Genomic DNA, 24,583 nt, shown 5'->3' on the forward strand with positions numbered 1-24,583 from the left:
GTACCAGAAATAAACAAGCAAAGTAAAAATTAAAGACAAAATACCATTTACATTAGGACTAAAACAAAAGGAACCATCACAGACACTTGTGGCAATTCATGAAAGGTCTGTAATGAAGACATATCATTAACAGATTTTCAATCACGAGTCCAAAGTCCATATCAAATAATTTCATCAAGAAACAGAAAATTAAAAAATCATATAGACTGAACAAGCTGAAACAGGTTGTTCCACAGATATCCCTGCTCCTTTGACACCCTTCATCTCATGAATTTTAAAACATTTTGACTTTTAATTTTCCTGCAGAGTTTAACACTTGATTTAATTAATCTTCAAAAATTAGACTTAGTTCATACTACTAGAAGTCTCTGATTGTACATTGCAGGTTAACATTGCTTAACCAACGTACCAGCACTCATTATATTAGTAGGGTTTTCTCGTGAAATCTTTGGTGAATCCTGAGAACAGGCCATGGCATGAAAGCTGTGCTACATTCTTTGGTGAGGTTTCTTTGCACTATGAATTCCCTTATGACTCCAAAGGTGAGAATATTTAACAAAAGCCTTACCACAGGCTTTACATCTATATCTTCACTCTATGTATATTCTGGTATCTACTCAAGCTTGAACAGCGCTTAAAGGATCTGCCATATTCGTGACATTTGTAAGGTTCCTCTCTGGTATGAATTCTCTCATGACTCCAAAGGTATAAATATTTAATAAAGGTCTTACCACTTTATATTTGTATCTTCTCTCTATGTGTATTATGGTGTTTATTGATGCTTGAGTAGTGCTTAAAGGCTTTGCCACATTCGTGACATTTATAAGGTTTCTCCCCAGTATGAATTCTTTGGTGAACAGTGAGGCTTGCATTCTGACTAAAGGCCTTGTCACATACATTACATTTATAGGGTTTCTCCCCATCATGCACTCTCTTATGTTGAGTAAGATTTGAACTCCTGATAAAGGCTTTGCCACACTCATTACATTTGTAAGGTTTCTCTCCAGTATGAATTCTCTCATGACTCCAAAGGTATGACCGTGTGGTAAAATCCTTACCACAGTGATTACATTTGTAAGGTTTCTCTCCAGAATGGATTCTCTTATGTTGAGCAAGATTTGAACCACTAGAAAAGGCTTTGCCACACTCAGTACACTTATAAGTCTTCTCTCCAGTATGAATCCGCTCATGACCCCAAAGCTGTGAAGGTATCATAAAATTCTTACCACATACATTACATCGAAATGGTTTCTCTCTAGTATGAATTCTCTTATGAATACAAAGGTGTGAATGTGTGGCAAAATCCTTGCCACATTGATTACATTTGTAAGGTTTCTGTCTGGAATGGAAATTCTTATGTTGAGCAAGATATGAACCATCAGAAAAGGCTTTGCCACACTCATTACATTTGTAAGGCTTCTCTCCTGTATGAATTCGCTCATGACCCCAGAGATGTGACCGTGTGGCAAAATCTTTACCACAGATATTACATTTATATGTTTTCTCTCCTGTATGGATTCTCTGATGCCTTGTATGGTTTGAGAACCTCTTAAAGGCTTTGCCACACTCGTTACTTTTGTAAGGTTTCTGCTCAGAATGAATTCTTTGATGAGTAGCTAAGGTTGAACAATGGCTAAAAGCCTTCCCATACTCATTACATTTGTAAGGATTTTCTCTATTGAGTACTCTCTGGTGGTGTGTCCGTGATGAAGGATGCATAAGAACCTTCCCATAATTATTAAAAATGTTGGTTTTGACACTAGAAGGAATTTTTTGAAGTGAAACTGAAGTCTTTCTGGTAGACTTCTCAGCTTGATTACTTTCATGAATTTCCTCTTGGGTTTGAAATCTCTGTAGCTCAGCCAGATGTGAATGAAAGCTTAATCCAAGCTTATTGTCCAAACAGTCTCTGTACTTGCTTCCTGAAGAGCCTGCCTTGTTTTTCAGTGCCTTATTCGTCGTATCATGTTTGTAATATTCAGAGGTACTTCTTCCTATGGAAACATTATGCTTTACAGGAAAATGATTACAGAATTTATGATGTTGTTGATGTTTTCTATAGGTGAGATTTTTGTAATGGGTTGCAGTGTCTTCATAACCTTTTCCTTCATAAAGCCACTGAGTCTCAAATTTGTTTACATCTTGGACCCTCCTCAAATCAAAATCATTAAACTTATGAATTATGTGTCTTTCCAAAATTAATGTTTGGAATAATTCTCCATTATTAATGTCTTCTTTTGGTGGTAATTCTTTGCTCATACATCTAGTAGAGATCTCCAGGGAGACCAGGTTCTGGTAGTTCTCCACCATCACGTCCCTGTACAAGGCCCTCTGGGCAGGGCCTGGGCACTCCCACTCCTCCTGAGAGAATTCGATGGCCACATCCCTGAAGGTCAACCATTCCTGAGAAAGAGTCATTCCTGACTCCTGGGCTTTCTTCTTCTCCCTCTTCTGGGCTTCTCTCCCAGCAAGATGGGTCTTGAGACATCAGTCCGTGGTGGGAGGCGTGGTTGAAGGGCCTCGAATGTGCGTGGAGACCCCAGACCTCAGGGGTGAAGGCCTGGGGACTCATGTATACACATTCTATATATTCCATATGTATATTCCATTGTGTGTGTGTGTGTGTGTGTGTGTGTGTATCACATCTTTTTTACCCATTCATCTATCCATGGACATCTGAGCTCTTTCCATATTTTGGCTATTGTAGACATTGCTACTATGAACATCGGGGTGCAGGTGCCCCTTTGAATCTCTATGTTTGTATCCTTTGAATAAATACCTATTAGTGCAATTGCTGTGTTGTAGGGTAGCTCTATTTTTAACTTTTGAGGAACCTCCATGCTGTTTTCCAGAGTGGTTGTACCAGCTTGCATTCCTGTTTTCCTTTTTGTGGGTATGGAAACTTGGGCCCAGAAAGATGAGATTATTCGCTCAAGATTATATTATATTTGCCTCAATTGTTCAGCTGGTATTCTTCTCCAGAAAGGCTGCTTTCACATCCCTTCTCATCACTCCATGCTCAGTAAAAAGAAAAAGGATTTCATCCTAAAGCTTTTTTCAAATCTTGAAGTGGATAAAAGGGAAGTCAGTCTCTTTTTCTCCTTCTCTCCCTCTCTCTCTCTTCATTTATCTATCCTTCCATCATCTAAATTGCTTAGGTAAGTTCTTTTCAAAGTGAAGCAGAGCATAACTTTTACACAATCATACCTGTCACATTGCCGATTAACACGGAGGTCTCCATTGATCATGTGAATATCCTATTTACAGATGTTACAAATGATGAAAAATGCAGTAACTATTTGCAAGAATCACATGCAGTTCTGTGCATTTTGCTATTGAATCACAGAATTTTGTGATTTGGGGGGCATTTATGTCCCTTTTTGAAGGGTTGAAAGTTTTAAGATGTGTGCAAATTTTTAAGTGATGTATGAGAACTCTGAGAGGCCATAGAAGAAATGCTAATGAAGAAAGATGGAATGGACTGTGAAACATTATCAGTTTTGATGATGATGAAGATGGGTAGGAAACTTGAATAATGGGAAAAATAGAAGCATTAAGAAGAGTAAAATGCAGTAGGTGATCAAGCAGTGTATAAGCTTTAGAGCATTGTATAGAAAATTGGTTAAAGCCAAGAGTTTGCAAATAAAAGATTCAGGGAACAAGCTTTTCATATATTGAATAAAATCTCTCAAGGAAAAGGTTTCTCTGGGCCTACTGTCTGAGGTAGTGACTCACTAATACAATCATTGTGTATATACATGAAGAAAATAACCCACGAAGTATACGCTAAACAGCACAACTCAGCAACGACTTTCCTATCGCAGGATGCCAAGATGAAGTCACCACCTGGAAATGGTACCGGTTACTTTCAAATATTTTGGCTGGAAAAGCAAATGCATCAATATTTTATTAATAGCTATTAAGTTCTGCTTAATGCATATGTTATATACAGTGAATGGCTAAGTTATTGTTAATTCCCATATGGAGGAACAAAAACTCCAGTGGGTGTTTATCCCCACATGCTGCGATACTGACCAAGTCCGGAGTGACCTCAGAGTGAGAAGAGTTGAAGGAGGGATAATTGGATAGTTAGCTTTCTTTCCTAGGGCTTTCCACTCCTTCCTTTGACCTCGGGATCAAGGTTGAGTTCATGAGTCAAGTTGTAGGTGGAACACTGATAAACTTGAGGATATATGGGACATTGGTGGGAAAGCAGTGAGGATCATGGGTGATCTAGTGACCAAGTCATAGAATGAAAGATTGAAGGAGATGGATTCATCATGCAACAGAAAATAATGGTGCTCCTGCAATGTACCAGCTACTGAATTGCACTCTAGGGATACAGCAGTGAGCAAGGAATTAGATTGCCCTTCTTCATGGAGCTTCAGTTTAGTGGTCGAGACACACAAGTGAATAGATGATTTTAATGTAGTACATTAATATTTATGGTATGGATTAAGAGCGGAATGCCATGGGAGGGGTGCCCGATTTAGCTTTGTGAGGGGGATGGTGGGGAACCAGTCTGAAAAGATGAGAGAGATGATCCAGTTGATGGAGAATGAGGGCATGGTAGGAAGAGGGCATGGATCGGAGTCCACGTGGGAGAGCAAGACGGGTGGGAACTCAAAGTAAATCAGAGTTTGATGGGTACTATGTAAAAGGGAAGGAATGGTGAGCAATGTGCCTGGAGGAAAAAACAAGGAACCAATAGTAAAGGGCTAATAAGGGTTTAAAATTTGAGATTTATCCAAGCTATCTGAAATTTCTTTTAAAAGATGTTTATGCTGGAAGTATTATTAAGGATAATGTATTGAAAATGGATTGAAGGAGACAGAACTGGAGGCAGGAACATCTCCTAGGACACTGGGAATAATTCAAGGGGGAGGATGTAATGGAAGTGAGACTGGGGGGGAATGGGCAGGTACTAGAAATATTAAGGAAGTGGACCTGGCACAATTGATGCTTAATAAGATGACAGGCAGATGTCTTCAAATATTTGAAAGACTTTCATTGGAGGTTCTTATGGCCCCAGGGCAGAAGAGATACCATTGGGTGGGATGGAGTTTTATAAACAGACAGAACTTCTAAACAACGAGCATTGTTCAGCAATGGGATGGGCTGATTTAGGAGGCCATGAAGTCCTGGTAATCACTGGATCCCATGGAGATTCAAGTAGAAGTTTGGACAAATGCCTGTCAGGGATGATGTCAAGGATATTCCTATATGGCACCTGGTGTAGGGATTTTGAACGTCTACTTGAATTCCGAGATTCTGTCATGGTTGACATGACTTCATGGGCATCCTCTAACACTGTCTCCAGGCAAGTAATAATGTCCTGATATTCACCTAGCACTCTTAGCTTGTTGGATGTACATTTCTTATTCTGAAATGGAGGCATTTGAGGAAACAGAGAAGGACAAAGAGGAAATTAAAGTATTAAGACTTGCTTTTCTCTACCAAAGCCATTTCAAACTTGCGTTCCATATCTGCCCCCCCCATGATGACTCTAGGAGGCAGTGATGAGGTCAGGAGTGAACTCAAACCTCTTAGCTTCTAATTCACTGTGCTCTGCCCACTGGATTTGTTGATTCCAGATGTTAAGATCTGGTTGGGACAGACTTTAATAGCATAAAATCCATGAAGTTTCTTAACTCTGGTATCCTCCAGATATTGCTGAAACAACAGATCAATAGAACCTAAACCAAATAAAACACTGAGGAAAATTCCACAACAATCAAATCACAGTGTGGATACCTCAGTTTAGGCAATGAGTTCTGAAGAAAAGAAAAAGCATTCATCCCTAGACTGAACTCTCCGACTCTTTCTCTAAAGAGTCTTTCCTTAGGGATCCTCAAGTCTCTTACACATGAACTCCTGTTGGAAACCCCAACTCCTGTTGGGGTTTCTTCAATATTAGAAGAATTGGGTCATCTTCTTTCCTTTCCCTCTGTTCTAATTTGTAAGAGTTGCCTTGCCTAGTGCAAGCTACCTGAAGGTTCAAACTTTTATGAAATTGAGACTTGGGTATATATATACACAGATTTTTTGAGGTATCAATAGTTTGACTAAAATGGGCATATTTTGGGGTGCCTGGGTGGCTGTGTCAGCCAAGTATCTGACTCTTGATTTCAGCTCTGGTCACAATCTCAGGGTCATGAGATCGAGCCCCACGTCAGGCCTGCTTAAGATTATCTCTCTCCCTCTGATCCTTCCCCCCTACTTGTGCACTCTCTCTCTCGGAAAAAAAAAAAAATTAAAAAAAAAAAAACAACTAGGTGTATTTCATGGCAGACTTCAGAGAATAAAATCTCTAACAATTTCTAGGAAACCATCTGTATCTTTACTTTGTGAGTCTTCATTCAAAGCAGAATTTGCCTTTCATGTCAGATACTCAAATTCCCCTGTCAGCCTCTTTTGCCTCTGCTTAGTAGGCAACAGGATCAAGTCCACCAGTAGAAGGTGCCCCAGACTCTGAAATGGAAACTAGTGAAGACCAACCAACACCATCAACCATGGTGACAGTGGCAGAGAAGTAGGATGGAATTTCCAGGGAAGTGACTGATGGCAGTGAGGGTCATGATGGTCTCCAGGACCTCCTACCAACTGTCTAGTGGTTCAAGCTATGTCATCTAGAGCTTGAAGGCATCGATCATAGAGACCTCACTGGTTCCTAGACCTGATTTGAGGTGTTGTTCCTGCCTGCATTGTTTGTGAGTCTGGTTGTCATCCTTTTTTGGTGATTATGTGAACATAATCAACATGCTTGTAACACACTTTTTCCTCTGTATCAGCCAGAATTGATTTCCATGGCTGCAATTAATAAATCTGATCAAAAGAGAATAGTGCAAGGGAATTTTGTCTTTTTATGATCTAACTCTAGAGGAGTGAACATGACAAAGATTGCATTGCGAAATGCTTTTTCTGTTCACTGTTTAACTCTCTCTAATATAATAACTGTTCACATGACATATAGGAAACAGGCTACGCAGAGTTGACTAGAACCGAGGTGCTTACTATTCTGTTACTCTAAGTGGGCAAAAGATTCAGGAAAAAAAAATGTATAGTTGGAAACTAATTCAGACTAAAGTGTAAATTATTCGACTCTATGACTAATTTTACACCTGAAAATAGAAATTTATATTTCAACCAAATCTTTAATTAAGGCACAGTGAAAAGATTTTAGCAAGTTAATTGGGCAAATTGTTTCATTCCACTTCAAATATCCTAGTTATCCAGAGAAGAATTCCACATAGGAACAGATATGAAGAAAGGGAAGTGCCTCTCACTTCCCAGAAGCACTTCCTTCGCCAGAGCATCCCTTAGAGAATAGAGTCCTTTGATCTGCTTTGGACTATGGAATCAGATTCAGGTTGCTAAATATTTAAATATCCTGGCATACAACCCTGGATCTCCCTGCCACAAGAGAACACCAGGAGCTTTGACCTAACACGGTGAAGTTACCCTGCTGACACCTTGGCTGCTTCAAGTGAGTCGTGGAGTTAAGGAAACAGCATGATCACCATTCCTTTGTGGAGTATGGTATTTGTTTTCATTGGTTTTATTTGTTTAATTAGCATTGTCAGCATTTACTGAAAAATAATGTGAGAATGACTGTCATGTGTTCTAGTTATCCTTCTTGGCACAGGTCCATCATCTGTTTAAATAGGGGGTTTTGCCTTTATGGGGGCTGTTAACAGATGAAAAGATATTGGCAGGACCGAGCTGCTGGGATGACACAAACACATTTTCAGGGATTTATGGTTCTAGTCAAGACAGAAACCCTTCAACAAAGAGTTTGTTTTCCAGAGAGCAAGGCACACATTTGGTAATTCTGCTTCTCTCCTAAGGGTAATTAACAGAATTTGGTTTTTAGTTTCTTCTAGTTAAATAACTAAAAAGAAAATGTTGATTGCATTGATTGATCGATCGATTGATTCATTCATTCATTCACTCCACAAAAAACACGTAATGTGCCAGAGTCCATGCTAGGCATTAACGATTCAAAGATAGGATGAGATGCAATCCTGTGTCTTCAGGAGCTCAAGACCCAGTTCGAGAGAGCTGTTTGGCTCTCACATGTGATGTGGTAGTTGGTATTTTTCAGTTACACACACTAGAATAGCTTCAGTTCTTGCTACCGCGTTTGAAAGGCATTGGAAGGACTTCAAGGGTTGTGTTCACTGTGGGGGAATTACTCATGTAATTCTCATTAGTGCAAATGGGAAAGAGGTGTAAATCCACAGTGATGTGGCTGAGAAAACAAACACTCCTTCTTTGACTTCTGTTGTTTGTTTCTCTTTGTTCCATGTTGAGTCAGGGAAATAATCAGGAAAATTATACGTGTTCAATTGCCCGGTTGCTCCAGAACCCTTGGAGTATCTAATCACAGTTAATAATTAAAACAAAGCAAGGAGATTCAAATACTGAATTTAAGTACTATCAGAAGGGAAAGAAACCATTTGAAGGGGAAAACATGAAGAGTGCTTTGTGGCAGATTTTTACAGACAGAAACAGGGGCCATAAAGGGAGAATGGTCTTTTGAAATGGATGTGGATGATAACAGATTAACCAATAAATATATATTAAACTCCCACTGTGCCCCCAACGCTGTGTTAGATGATGTGGGGGACAGAGGAGAAGTTTTCATCAAGGGAGATAGAACCAACAAATTATTTGTGATTGAACTAAAAACTGGGACTGGTAGTTTAAACATGGGACAGGATATTTGAAATAAGATCATTGACAGAAATTACAGAACTTGTGGTCATAATTTCAGGTCCTGTCAGTTAACTCATCGGTCTTGGTGGCGTATCACCACAAAGGTTGGGGGCCTTGTTCCCGTCTCCTTGCTCTGGAGTCCAGACTGATGGAGCAGACATGATCTTGAATGTTACTATAAAAGAAAAGAGTAAGGCCTGTAAGGCCAAGCACGGACAGTCTAATGCTCCATTTTACAACTCATTGACAAGACCTAATCTTGTGGTCCCATTCAACCACATGGGGTCTGGGAAATGCATTGCTGCTCTAGGCATGGAAAGCAGAGAGCTGGAAATAGTAAGTAGGTGAACCGCACTAATGACTATGACTCTGACGTTACTGGGCAGAGTGTTCAAGTGCGGTCACATTAAAAGTCAAAGTCAGGGCACCTGGGTGGCTCAGTGGGTTGAGCCTCTGCCTTCAGCCCAGGTCATGGTCTCAAGGTCCTGGGATCGAGCCCTGCATTAGGCTCTCTGCTCTGCAGGAAGCCTGCTTCTCCCTTTCTCCCCTCCTGCCTCTCTGCCTGCTTGTGATCTCTCTCTCTCTGTCAAATAAATAAATAAAATCTTAAAAAAAAAAAGAAAGAAAGACAGTCAGTCAATGTGATGCTCTTCACCTGTGTGAGATTTGACCAAAGGCATAGTGGTCCTTACATGCATTAGAATCACCTGGAGGGCTTGTTAAACCATCAGTCTCTGAGCCCTACCTTCAGAGTTCTGGGTTCAGTAAGTGTGGGATGAGACCCTCAAATCTGCATTCTTACTTAACAAGTCCCTGGGAGACACTGATGCTGCTCATCTGAGAATTGCACCTTGAGAACCACTGGTCTAGGAAAATCCAACCAAAGTTTCCTTCCTCGTGTCTATTCAAGCCTTTGGTAAGATCCTGTTAAATGTTTGAGCCTGATTTGTGTTCTGGGGAATGGTGAGAATGTCTTTGTACCCCAGCCAGAGGGATGGTTGAGTTCAGAACCCACAGGGTCTGACCCAGCTTCATCAGTTGACTTTAGGGTCTGTCTCTCTCCTTTTCCCCCTTGGGTGCCTCCCTAGGGCAGAGGCTCTCTTTCTCTGGTTGAAAGATTTCAGAAATATGTCTTTAGAACCCATGACCAAGAAAAGAAGACCCAGAGAGCAGAATTTGTTCCTCTTCTTTCCTGTAAGTTCAGACTTCTGAGTCTTCATTTCCTCCCTGAGTACCTTCCTTTTCCCAGATTCATTGACAGTTGAAAAATATCCATGTCCTTGTTGGGACACCCTGACCCCAGCTCACAAATGTGTGACCACCACAGCACAATCACATCAGAAAACAATAACATCACACACTTAAAAAAGATTAAAAGTAAGGAGGGAAGAGGTGGGAGGCCGTTTCCACTGCATCCCACCCTGCATATTACAAAGAAAGCATGGCTCTTCAAATGTTCAATATTTTCTTGAATCTGGGCTGTTTAGACTTAAGTAAAACCGTATGTGGGTCATTAGCCCTTCAGGCCAGGTCAAACCCTCCCATGCCTGCCCAGGTTTCTTTTTCAACGTCCTCCCTCCAGGCAGTCCTCCCTGTCCTTCCTGCACTCCTCTGATTCCCAAAGTTCTGCCTTTCTGTGAGCATCAGCTCAAATGAGAGCATATCCAGCCCCTGGAGCACAAGCAGGGGTGAGGCATGGAGGCGTCAGGAGCCTGCAGAAATGTAACTCTGCCTACAGCACACACCCTCTGCCTAGTCGTCCAAAGCTCTTGGCTCTGCAGAGTCACTATTTGACCCCCTCTACTTGACATTTGCATGGATGTCTGGCCCACTGAAGGTGACTTCTGGAAAACGGGATACCTTCACTGCAAGTGTGTTCAAAGCTCTGCCTCTTGCAATTTAGAAAACTGTAGCTTTGCAATGGCAGTTTTCCCAGCTTCCATCAACTCTGCTAAGGCTTCAAGCCAGAGCTCAGGTTCAAGGTACCATGTGCTACCCTCTAGTAGTAGTCTTTTCAAATAAAATAAAATTAAAGAAACCAGCTGTTATTCTAAACATAACTTAGAAATAGTAGCTCATTCCTGTGATGTCAGCAGGAAAAGGACCACTTTGACTTTCTGCCATATATTCTTTCTCCCAGGGTCCCCATCAGAGTGTACATTTGTTAGCACAGATGGATCTACATTGACACATCATTATCACCCAGAGTCCATCGTTTACATTAGGGTTCACTCTTGGTGTTGTACGTTCTATGGTTTTGGACAAATGTATAATGACATGTATCCATTATTATAGTATCATACAGAATAGTTTCCATGGCTCTAAAAATTCTTTGTGTTACGCCTATTCATCTCTCCCCACCATCTAACCTGTGAAAACTGCTGATCTTTTTATGGGCTCCATAGTTTTGGTTTTTTTTCCAAAATATCATATATTTAGAATTATAGAGTATATAACCTTTAGAATGGTTTCTTCCACTTAGTAATATGCATTACTAAGCCGTATCTTTTATGGCTCATTTCTTTTCAGTACTTAACTATAGTCTATTGTCTGGATATGCATTCACCTACTGAAGGACATGTTTGTTGCTTCCAATTTTTGGAAATTATGAATAAAGTTGCTATAAACATCTCTGTACATGTTTTTGTGTAGACATAGTGTTCAACTCCTTTGGGTAAAAACCTAGGAGCATGATTGCTGGAGTATGATTGTATAGTAAAAGTATGCTTAGTTTTGTAGAAGCTGCCATATTGTTTTTCAAAATGGCTGCACCAGTTTTCATTCCCAGCAGTAGTGATTGAGAATGCCTGTTGCCCCACATCTTCACCGGTATTTGGTGTTGTCAATGTTTTGGATATTTACCATTCTAATAAGTCTAGCAACTATATTCTACAGATGATTATTTTAATTTTTTTATTTGCATTTCTCTGATGACATATGATGTGGTGCATCTTTTCACACGCTTGTCATCTGTATCTCTTTTTTAATGAGGTGTCTTTTAAGGTCTTTGGTACCATTCTAATTTTTGAAATTAGACATTCTAATTGCTGTTGATGTATAGAAATGCATTCGTCTTTCACATATTAAACTTACATGTAGAAATTTTGCTAAATTCTCTGGTTATTCTAATATGTTTCTCTGTAGACTCTTTTGAGTTTTCTAGGCAGACAATTATATGTAAATAGTGACAGTTTGTTCCTTTCCACTTGGTTTATGTTTGTATCTCTATCTTTTCCTGCTGTGCTGATAGAGCCTCCAACAAAATATTGAAGAGAAACAGTCATCCTGGTATTATTTCTCATAGAAAAGAGAATGATTTTAATATTTCACTATTGCATGTGATATTTATGGGAAATACATTCTGTCAGATTAGGGAAATTTCCTTCTCTTCCTACTTTCATATTTTTCTCATGAATGAATGTTAATTTTGACTGCTTTTTCTGTGTCTACTGAGATCATACTTTCTTCTTAAAAAAAACAAATTTTAATGTGGTACACTGCAATAGTAACTTGTATAATATCAATTCTAACCAAATTTCTGGAATAAATCAATTCAGCCACAATGTATATTATCTTATCTATAAATTGCACAATTCAGCTTGATAATATTTTTGGTTAGAATTTTATGTTGCTCTTCATGAGTGAAACTGGCTTATCATTGTCCTCTCCTATAGTGTCTATGTCTTGTTCTGATATTGAGTGTTAACATTCAAGAATATATATGTTTATGAAAGATACACACTGACTGTTGACAGTGATTATGAAATTTAATTAAATCAAAGGTGAGTTTTGTCTTTGCAATTTTCTGCAATTTCTACTTTTCCACAATGAGAAAAGATTATATATGATCACAAATCATGCAAACACAAACTTTATCACCATTATACATGTATAGCTTAACACAGAGTTTGACTATTGATACTAAGACACTGGATTGTCCTCATTTTGTCCTGGATTTTAGGGTTTTTCTTGGTGTGGAGGATAAGGAGTGGCAGACAAAGTCCTTTGAGAATCCTTGAAAGTACCGTGGAATGCTCAGATGTGCTATAGTGAAACGCAGGGGACTTGGCGGCTCAGGTTTGAATATATAGTTAACAAGCTCTGTGACCATGGGCTAACCCATCTAAGTCCTTTGAACTTTAATTTTCTCCCTTATAGAATGAAGAAAACAATTCATACATTTGCCTCATAAGTTTGTAGGCATTTTGTTAGTAGAGTGAATATGAAAGTGCTTTATAACTTAATCTTAATTTGTCTTCATATATATCATATGGATATGTGTGTGTACATACTGTGTGTGGAGATAAAGTCAGAAGAAAATGATTTAGGGGACTCAAATAAAGGTCGGTAGGGCTTTGTCCAGTGGATTCCTTGATTCAGGGAGCACCCAAACACCTGGTGACTCCGCATTGGAATCAGGGTCAAGCCAAGTTGATTAACAAGTTTGAGAATTAGCAACGTTGAGTCCCTAGTTTTGCCATTTTGGCTAAGGCAGCAATTTGCAACTTCGACCAAGTTGGGAGGGGCACCCGGGTGGCTCAGTGGGTTAAAGCCTCTGCCTTTGGCTCAGGTCATGATACCAGGGTCCTGGGATCAAGCCCCATATTGGGCTCTCTGCTCCGCGGGGAGCCTGCTTCCTCCTCTCTCTCTGCCTGCCTCTCTGCCTACTTGTGATCTCTCTCTGTCAAATAAATAAATAAAATCTTAAAAAAAAAAAAAAAAACAACAACTCAGGGCTGGGAGTCATTCCCATTTTGTGCTCCTTCTTGACAACCACCAGAACAATATTTCCCAAGACCTGTTTATGCAAGTCTTGCAGTTTATTGGCTAATCAAAATTCATAAGGTAGAAGTGGTAGCTGGCAAAAAGGAAGAAAAGATGGGGAAGATCGAAGAAACAGGTAACAAGGAACTCTCTTGTTCATTTAGTCCTTTTTCAATAGACAGACAGAGGTAGGTAAATACAGATTGATAGATAAGTAGAGCAAGACAAGAGCAGAGTTGTTAACCTCTAAGTCAGTATTCACTACCTTTCGCACTCCATACACTACATCCTCCCCCTCCCAGCACACATATATCTCACTATGGATCCTAGAGAGAAGAACAGATGCTTCGGGGTAGGCTTTGTTGTAGAGATGACATGCAATGGAAAAAAAGAACAACAATAACAAAAGACTCAGAGATGATAAACACTCTTTAGTAGACTGTACCAAGAAAAAGGCAGGAGTAGGGGGGAGAGATACAAGTTGTTGGGACTGAAAGTAGGAGAGTTCTGAGGGGTGGGAAGTGACAAGTGGGGGAAAAATTGGGGGAAACAGCTATAGTTGCCTGCAAGTGATACTGAGAAGGCAGAGAGATGGGGAGAGAAAATTGTAAAAATGCTTTTCTGTGCAAAAGTTTAATAGACTCGGCAAAGATTTGAAGTGTTTGAGTTACTTTTTGTCTGGTGTATAGAAACAACCAAGTGTTTCTTTTAATAAGACACCATCACAAGACTGGCTCACATGAGGCCCCAGTTCAATTTAAGTTCTTCATGAAAAAATTTGCTTTGGGAGTAGAAGGCTTAAACAAAACACGTTGTATCAATTTACTGATTTTTCTTTTCTTACCTGAGACATTAGGCAGATATTGGTCTGTGGTATAAGGAGACAAGCAGAAACAAGTCTCACTGCATCATTCCCATTAGTCATTATTGTTAATCAAAGCAGTTATTTAGTACAAATATAAGACAAGAATTTCCCCCTGAAGTCCCATCTCCATTCTGTAGGAACCCTCCCCTGTGACCTAAATATCATCAAAATAATTCTTATCCAGGTTTTTTAATATCACTACACGCTCAACTATTCTTTTACTCACCACCTCTAAACTCTCTTCCCTCTACAGAAGAAAGGACGTCTAACTTTAATAAGCTGGGAGAAGGAGAGAAAGACATGAACAGAATTTGGAAATGCTGAGCAAATAAAAAAATGGGATGGTGCAGTGGGCTTTGTCTGTGTCCTTCCTGTATGACCTTGGCACCATTCTAGGACATTCCTACAACCTCCTACTGGAAGCTAGCATCTCTGCACGTGAGGGCTTTCTCTTAGCCTCAAATGGAGAGGCCAGAAGAGCTGAGCTGTTAACACCTCTGGGAACAGCCCAGTCCATGCTGGGTGGTGGATAGTCGATGAATAACCGGGTTTCCTTCCTCCTTGCTGGGGAACTCAACAGTTCTATGCTTGGGGTGCCTGGGTTGCTCAGTGGGTTAAGCCTCTACTTTCAGCTTAGGTCATGATCTCAGGGTCCTGGGATCGAGCCCCGCATTGGGCTCTCTGTTCAGCAGGGAGCCTGCTTCCCCCCCTCTCTCTGCCTGCCTCTCTGCCTACTTGTGCTCTCTATCAAATAAGTAAAATCTTTATTAAAAAAAAAAAGTTCTACACTCTTTATAAGGGTCCTCACTAGGTTGAGCTTTGGTGGTCCTGGTGCTAATTTGCCCAATAACATTTCCTTTCTTTTTACTCTATTCCCTTCACAGAGCTTTTGGGATCACCTTCTGAATAAGCTACTTGTACTGATACTCTGGTCTCATGGTATGCTTTTGGGGGCAGCCATCTTGAGACAGGAGGGTACAGAAAGCATTTGAAAGGACAGTAAGGACGCCAAGGGCACATCGTTCTTACTGCTTCATTGCATCTCAGCTCAGCCCTTCTCATTCTTCCATATTCCTTTTCCATGGTGAGCTTTTACAAGCTGCTGTCCTGCTGTCCTGTACAGGAAAGTGGAAATAAAGAGAATAACTACAGGATGAGCATTTCATGGAGGAGATGTCATGTTGAAAAAGACAAAGGCTTAGACAGAAGTTTTTGCTTTCTGTAGCACTCTGAGAATAAAAATCCATTGCTAATTGATTTCTTTCTTAACATTCCACCCTCTCCCTGCTTCCGTATGCCCCTCTTGAATAATATGGGCAGTTATCTACCTCGGGTTTCAGACAATGTGCCTTTGACCTGAAAACCTTGTCTTCCAGAAAACCTTGACAGGAGATGCAGCTTTAAACATTTTGCACCGTGTCAACACTCTCTTTGGTGTTCCAGTAGTCTGTCAGAGATTCTTCTAGAATATTAAAGGTAGCACTCAGAAAGTGAACAGTTTGGAGGCTGCCCATGACAAGGTCCAATACTCTCAGACCCCAGAGATAATAAAGAATGATTCCTCCTGTTGACTGGAAATTCAGACATGATTACTGGAAATTAGTAGGTTGTCTTCATATGTATAATGAAAATTGTTATCCTTTTAAATTTTATTTTGTTATTCTTTAAATTGAAGTAGAGTTGACACACCAAGTTGCATTGGTTTCAGACGTATGACACAGCGATTCGACAACTCTGTACATTCTGCTATGCTCACCCCAAGCGTAGCTACTGTCTGTCACCATGCAATGTTATTATGATACCATTGACTATATTCCTTGTGCTGTAAAAAATTGAATCTTTTTGAACATGGCTGATTTTGGCTGTGCAGTTTTTTAGAGTTACCTTGGGGCTAAATTTGACTTCCTTGCATTTTCTAAACATATTTTAAAAGGAATATGCATAGCCAGATTTCAGAATGATCAATCTGAACATAACCTCTGTGTTCAGGTGGTATTTAACAGTGGTACCATAATAATCATTGTCTGAGGATACCTACAGGCGCTCCTTTAGCACTGGTCTCTCTCTACCAGCCCCATCATCATTCCCCTGGACTCTTCATTTTTGTATCTGTTTCCTCCTTTAAATTGTAGACTCTTCTAAGGACATTGCTCTATGACAATCATTCTACATACATTTCAGACAATTACTACATGGTCTGTGTTTAATAAAGGGTTATTGAGTTGAATTTTCAAGACTCTCACACACCCATCTGAAAGCAAAGAATTGGTATGCTAATTTCAAATGATCTTGACCTTTTTGTGAGAGCAACTGGCTATCAGTCTTGGGTTTTCCAAACTTCATTAATTTTTTGTTTGCGTAGTTGGTATAAAGAAGTGCAGTCCTTCAGTTCTTAGTAATTATTTTATAATTTGGACTTGTCATTATTTCATGTTGTCCTTTCTCTATCTCTTCTCATATTTAAGGCTATTTTACTGTATTTAAAAAAATGTTTGAAAGGCCAAAATGAATTAAAATGGGGGATAAAGGGATGCATAAAGGTACAAAAGAAAAGGGTTTTAAGGACAGCCTAATGTATGTTTGTGAGAATATGCATGAATTCAGTTCTATTTAGTCAACATGAATTTAGCACTTACTGTTTGCCAAGAACAAGTATTCTAAGGGACTGAAACTTAGCTCTCAAGAAGCAACTAAAAACTAAAAGGTAACCATCTTCACATAGCACAATGATTGATGGGGGTGGGTGGGACAGGTTTTGGGGAATATTATATTTAAAAAATGATATTATATTTGGAAAAATATAATTTACATGTATGTATGTGATGTAAAAAGCAGATAGGCAAAGAGAAGCTTAAGAAGACCCCAGATTTGGGAGGTGGGATAGGGAAGGAAGTTTACTTTTTATGTTATATCCTTCCCTTTGATACCACTACAGTACACAAGAATTTTTTTTCTGTGCATGTATTATTTTTACAGTAAGAAACATTTTAAAAATTTCAGCAAATCCCTAGTCCTCAGGAAACTTAAAATGATCTCAAAGCATATTAATACCTGATACATACTGTGGTAGATCACTTCCAAAGATCGCTGCCATTAATTTTTTCTCTTCATGTACATCTATGCCATCAAGAGATGGATCAAGAGAATACATCTGAAAACTTCTCATCACAAACAATTTGTAGCCATGTGTGGTGATGGATATTAACTAGACTTCATGTGGTGACCATTTCACAATATATACAAATACCTAATCATTATGTTGTAAACCTGAAACTAGGATATCTCAATTATATGTTAAAAAAAAAAAAAGGAAAAAGAAAGAAAAGAAGAGAAAAGAAAAGAAAAAAAATACAGTTGATATCTCCTACATTTGGGATTTGCATGAGTATCACGCTGTGTGAGATGCCCAGCACTTACAGGGGCTTAGTAAACATGAATTCTCATCCTCTCCTTGGTTCCTTTGTTATTGGGAAGAGTAGCCTTCCTACTCATGCCAAGAAACAGTATTACTATAAGGAAGAAAGAGAAAGAGCTGGTAAGAGAGGAGATTTAGGTGAGCTTGGGAAACCTCAAACCAGACAATAAAGCAGTGAATCTGGGCCCTGTGTAAGAACATAGACGTGCAGGTGCCCTTAGACTCTGGGCATATTCTGAGGCACCTGGATGGCTCATATGACTCTTGATCTCAGCTCAGGCCTTGATCTTGGGGTTGGGAGTTCAAATCCTGCCCAGCTTGGAGCCTACCTAAAGAAAAAAAAATTGGGGCATATCCGCCTGTATTTCTGCCCAGGATCTTATTTTTTCTCAGACTGCAGATACATACTATCCTCCTTGCTCACCACCCCTCACTTTTGTCTCTCCCTCTTCGATTCATTTCATGTCTCTTCCCAGCCACTGAAAATGTGAAGGGAAATGAGAAGCGGCCCGCTGCACGGATCTGTGTGCCTGCCTGCGTTCTAAGGCCTGTGGTTGGAGGCTCAAATGCCAGAATTCCTGCTTTATTTAGTTTTTTGGGGCGTGAGGGAGAGATTCTTGTTTAAGAAACGTTTTTTTTTTTTTTTGTTTTTGTTTTTTTTTCCTGGGGTACAGCTGACAAACACAAGGATCTGTGAATTTCCTAGTACTTGCCCTTCATTGGGGAGACCTTGTGCATTGTCTCCACTGAGACATGACCCAGGGGATTCATGCTCATGAGGACAATCTGTTATTCTGACTAGAGATGCAGTACATCACCACTCATTTATAGAGATATTGCTCAGAGACCAAAGCAAAAAGTATAATCCCTCTTGGCTTGTGACACTCAGTGACAGCTGGTTTAGAATCCTGGATCAATGCTTTGGAAGCTGTACAACTCCATTCTAAATATTTGATTTGTGAACTTTGGTTTTCTCATCTGTAGAATGGGGATAACATTACCACACAGTGCTGCTTTGAGTATTAAATTTGGGAAAATGTATGGAAAGGGTCTGGCCCAACATAGGTGCTCTACAAGTATTTGTAAGATGAAGAAATGGCATCTGGGTGATACCAGATGCATCTGTCCCCCACCCACCCACTTTGAGGGAGGACAGAGAGCAGGGAGAGGAAGGGAAGAGGAAGATGTATTTCTATCAATATTCATTCAGGCTCCAGGGGTGAGGGTGGGGTCTACCCTCAAAAGTCTGTAGGATCCAAGCAGATCAAGTAAGTGACACTCAAGTTCTGTGACACATCTCACAGTGAGGGGGGAGTCTGTGCCCCTTCACCATGACTCCAGATGAGCTTATGACTGCTTCAGCCAACAGAATGACTTCTGAAGCTAGGTTGTAAAGACCATGCAGCTCTGCCTGGTTCTCTAGGTCACTTGCTACATGGGAAGATGGGAGAAGTCCCACTCCCCTCAGTTGCCCTGCTGCAGAGACCACCTATGGGTCCTCCAAGCTACAGTCCTAGCTGGGCCTCCAGGAAACATCACCTGCATCCACGGTAGCCCTGGGAGTGGCCATCTTGGGCCTCCAGCCCAATTGAACCTTCAGATTACTGCTGCCTGGCCAACACCTAGCTATAACTACAAAATCAGGAGTAAAAGCAAATGGTTGTCTTGAACAACTGATTTTAGAGAGGTGATTTTCACTCAGCAATAGAGTCACCAGAACAGCCAGGCACCTGGGGCCTTGTTGAATTGGAGAGCGTGCCTTAACTCAAGGAGGCAGTCACGACTCGGCTTATGAAAATGTTGTGACGGATTCAGGTCTTGGCTGGCCTTCTGTGTCACAAAGGGATGTTAGACCCAGATTTTTGTGAAGCCTCCAAATACTTGAGGTATCTGGTACTAATAAAAAATTTTCTGGAAATACCACGTGCATCCCACCAAAGCTGTGTCGAAGCATCAGCAAGGCCTGTGAGCAGCCAGTCTGTAGAAGTGAGGACAGTCTGCTCACCCTACCCTAGCCAATGCCTTCTTGAAAACTGGGTCTGTCAGCTGTAGTCATTGGCCTCCAGCCCAGCAGGAATGCTCCCCTATAACATATTAGCATATGAAAACCGGTGCTTAGACAAGCCTTAGTACATTCCCAGATCTGAGCCAAACACACTGCCTCTTGTTTCACTAGTGATTGGAGTTTTGACCCATTTAAGCCTGACAGCAAAATAGCGATTAGCAGGGGGTGTCGTTAGTGGTGTTTTGATTGGGAGAGCATGAAAGAAGTTGGAGAGAGAAGGATGGGGGAGGAGGGGCAATAAAGAAAAACTTCCTGGAGGACGAAAGTTCACCAGTTTTCCCTTGAAATTAGTTTAAGGGCAATAGAATGACATCAACAAAAATCTCAGTGAATTGTGAAAGTGTTTTTAAAGAACACAGCTCTTGTTATTGTTTTTGGCTCTTGCTGAGTATATTTTGTTCTGGGCCCTTAAGGAATTCACCTTTAACTGCGGAGGAAAGAATTGCATATTCCTTGCCAACTTCTTGTGTACTTTCTTCAGGACGTGAGTGAGGCAGAAGACTGAGCCATTGAGCTAACACGAACATGGCCACTGCCAAGGACAGGGGGCCTTTGAGGTTTATGGATGGGGGCACCTCATTGGTGGGAACAGGTGACCCATTGCAAAGCCAAAGCATGTGCAGCCATGGAGACAGAAGGGCAGCACCAAGCTGAGGACAGCTTTACAAAGAGCAACAGAAGTGTCCCTGTTCCCAAGGCCTCAGTCTTCATCAACAGAACGAATAAATATGTGAACATTTCCTGAGATGTACCTATATCAAAAAAACTGTTCTGTAGTATATTAAAAAACTATTGATATTTTCATTTTTTATACTGAACTTATTTTAGAAATGGTACGAAGAGCAAATCTTGAAATACCACTCTCCCACCCCAATATCTTCATATTACCTTATACCCCCACTTAATCAGTAAAATCTAGTGTTTGTATATTTTTCTAGAGATACTTATGCATATACACAGGACATAAATTCTTTCATACTCACGTGGAAGCATGTTATATCTAGCATCCTACACTAATCCATTTTCATGTGAAAAAAATGCTGAAGAGCTTTCCATTTTTCCATGGCTGTTCATGTGTGTGCCCCCATTCTTTCCTAGAGCTGAACAGTATTGTGTTTTAGAGTTACATCATAATTTATTAAACCAGTTTCCTCTTGACAGACAAGTGTGTTGTTTCTAGGGTAATTTTCTTTTGAAATAATTTAGAGTAGATATATGCAATGTGTGTGAGTGAAATCCGATCTGTGACTTGGAAGACTGGCCAGCATTAGAAGTAGCCTGACTAACAACACTTCAAGGATGGTTAGCGCTTTAAATATCCTTACTGAAATCTGCACCAGAGGGTGTATTAATTAATATAAGAGAAGAAATGATTAGAGTTTAAAATAGGTGGTTGGTGAGGAAGATTAGGTATTCCACATGGACTGACTGACTGACTGACTGATTGCCTGTCTGATGTGCTGATTGGCTGAACGACTGACTGAATGAGTGACTGAATGTCTGTTTGAAAGTCTGACTGACTGGCTTGCTGAATACCCGACTTAATGATGGGTTGGCTGACTGGTCTGGGTCACCACAGAAGGAATAAGTTGTCAAGGGAGGTGAGGCATCTGATAGGGGCTGGAGTCTCTCTTCCAGCTCTTTTTTTTTTTTTTCTTTTTTTCCCCAGTTTGAAGCAAACCAGTGCCGTGAACAATAAACACAACCAAAAGAGAAGTAGTTTACAAATCATTGCAACAGATTTATGGTACTTGCAGAAGCCTGATCAGAACAAACCAAAACAATTATTTGAAAGCCCAAAATGTCCCTAAACCAAACTTAAGAGCTCAGTCAGCTTCTGTTACCTCCTCCCAGCTGACAACAGGCCTCCCCTCAGGCACAACTGTGACATAAAACTTCTTTTCCATGAGCTTTCCCTCTGGTGGTGACCTTCTATCTCCTTTTAGCTGACCAGTGCTTTGCCCCCTTCACCTTTTCCCTCTTTTGCACAAAAAAGATCTGATAACCAGTCACTGACACTTGTTGACTGGTTGATTGTATTTTGACTGGAACTCATATTCATCAACACCTTATCTGAAATAAGCCTGTGAAATTTAAGCCTTTTAGCTGTAATTATGGGATGAAAAGTGTTCCACTCAAGTTTAAAAGAATTTCAAGCATCAGCAAACAGGAAGGGAGAGGTGAAGGTCAATTCAGTTACCTTGGAATGTGGTCCTGATTTGTCTTTTTGGGGGGAATCCCCCCTCCCCAAGAAACCTCTGGTGACATTGTGCTTTGAATAATGCAGGGGCTGGCAGACATAAAGCTGCTGGAGGCCTGGGCCAAGGATTGTTTTGGTCTGTGGCTTCTTCTAGAACCTTTTAGATCTTACACCCACCTTCCCTGCTTCACTATACACAGATCTCATTCCTTACCACCTCAGCCAAATTTCTGACCTTAGTCCATTTGTTCTAAGCCTCTAAGGCACACGATTTTCCAGTTCAGGGGCAGTTAGATAGTTTAGTGATTATTTAACGTTTTATTTTCCTACTTAAGCCCTGCGTCTGTCAGTTTGACAACATTTGGCCAACCGTAACTCTACTTTAGGTTAGGAAGCTTCTCACAACAACACAAAATGTGTCGTTAATATATAGTTTATTTCTTCATTAGGGTTTAAGAGGATGGTTAACAAGGAAGCTTGGGTTTCAGTGTCTCTTTGTGATTTGTATGTTTGAAGGAAGGGGACTCTTTTGAATCCTAATAACAAAAGGTGCATATTACCCTCATCTTACCTGTTAGGAAATGCATACTCAGCTCTGTCTAGGAGTTTCTGCCCAAGAATATCCAGCTGGTAGTTGTGGAGCCAGTATTTGAACCCAGTCTGACTTCCAATCATGCTCTTTTCATACAATGCAATAGTAAGGAATGGCTTTATTTCCTGAGACTTCAGTGTCTTCAGCTACACCAATAGAGTCATTTCTGACATGGGGCTGAAATCTACAGGACTTGTTTAAAGGTAGATGACAAATGTCACCATTTTTAATATTTCACTATTCTCTTCCAGTTTTTTCACAGTGCAAAATTTCCTAAGAGAAGGATTTTTAATAATTTCCTGATTATAAGGATCTTGACTCTTGTCAGAGGCTGGCAAAAACAAATGCAACATGGACTGACTAGGTTGTGTTAATTTTAAAACAGTAATAATTAATATAAAAACAAGTGAGGGAGAATTTTTTTATGTAACAAAAGCCGTGAACTCTTGTCTCAGCTTTGGTGGACATATATCTTAGAGAGTAGGTTAAAAGTTTACCATAATACACTTGGGTTATCTGTTCAATTTCAAATCCAGGATCGATAAGGCTTATCAGGGCATTTTTATGACTTCAGGGAGGTTATCACTATCTTAATATAGTGATGAAGACAAAAGCCAGACCTCACTTGAGGTCAGAACTGAGCAATCAAATTTACATCTGTTAGGAATGACTTGGTCCAATCTTCAAGGTCAACGTATTCACAGATGTCAAAGTGTCTGAATGGAGAGATGATAATCATTGACCCTGAAACTCTCTGGGGCCTTGGCAGGCAGCTGAGGGGGAGATAAGGAGCTTTCTGTTGAGATAGCAAATACATGTTTGAATATATACTTCCTTATTTTCTTTTTGTGAAATAAGAGGAAATGCCAAAAACCCTGTCTCCGTTAACTATGGCCCTGTTGGGTGGAGATAAAGGAGTTCATTGAGGTCCTCCTTTCCCACAACCATTTTCTCCAGAATTATAACTCAGAGTTCTTGACAGATATTAATCCCACGCGTTCTTTCACTTCTTAACCCTGAATAGGAAGTAGATAAGGGTGGGCAGCCAGTAAAAGAAAGAGGAAAGAGGAGAAATTAAGTATGGCTAATTGATAGAGAGATAAGTCCAATTTGCAAGGAAAAGCTCTAAATTTCATATAGCTTTAGTGTGCCGTCATTAACTAGGTAAACTCTGAACAAGGTTTATACTGAAGGATGTTCTCACTTTAGGTCGGAAATTGAGTTCCTAACTCTAAATGTAGACCTGAACTTGAATTTGTTAAACAAACAAACCTTGAAAGAATTGACAACTGTGTCCTTTACAGTCTACAATTGTGAGGTCTAAATTAATATTATCTACTGATAGTATAAACTCTTGTGGAGAGGAACTTTATCTGTTTTGTTTCCCAGTAGCTGCCCAATGCCTAGAGATGTGGAGAGGAATACTGTCTCTGCAGCCATCTTAAAGTCCCCTGGTACATTTTTTTCTCACAGAGTGAAGCAAACCAGTCAACGAGTGGGATAAACCCTTTTGAGTTTGCCTACGATAGCAAGCGAGATAAACTGGATTACAGGCTCTGGTCCTCAGGGTGGCTCGTTTAAGGAAGTTCTGACTTACGGGGTGTGAAAGTCAGAGCCCTATGAAACCGTTTTTTGTAGAAGAATCAATGAACACTTGACTCATTTGTGAAATGTTGGTGCCGGTCAAGACTGACTTGGAACTTGATTTTGTAGCAATTAAGACTGACTTAACTGACGGCAATTATGACTTGACTTTTAACTGTGATGCATGACCAGTCATTATGTAGTGATGGGCCTAGCTTCACACTGGCCACAAAATGATGAGAATTGCAGAATACAATTAGAATATGTAGCTCAGGGGCACCTGGGTGGCTCAGTGGGTTAAAGCCTTTGCCTTTGGCTCGGGTCATGATCCCAGTGTCCTGGGATCAAGCCCCATATCGGGCTCTCTGCTCCTCAGGGAG

General features: G+C 40.3%; 1 protein-coding gene across 1 annotated transcript; it reads right to left on the bottom strand.

Annotated features, from left to right (window-relative positions):
* Nucleotides 1–211: 211 nt before the first annotated feature.
* On the bottom strand, nt 212–2,498 carry LOC116856849 (zinc finger protein 677-like). The gene has a single exon (XM_032840500.1). It carries the CDS (start codon nt 2,416–2,418, stop codon nt 736–738), a length of 1,683 nt encoding a protein of 560 aa, XP_032696391.1. The 5' UTR covers nt 2,419–2,498; the 3' UTR covers nt 212–735.
* Nucleotides 2,499–24,583: the final 22,085 nt, after the last annotated feature.

The sequence above is a fragment of the Lontra canadensis genome, unplaced genomic scaffold (genome assembly GCF_010015895.1).
Source record: "Lontra canadensis isolate GAN:19392208 unplaced genomic scaffold, GSC_riverotter_1.0 scaffold113, whole genome shotgun sequence".
Classification (NCBI taxonomy): domain Eukaryota; kingdom Metazoa; phylum Chordata; class Mammalia; order Carnivora; family Mustelidae; genus Lontra; species Lontra canadensis.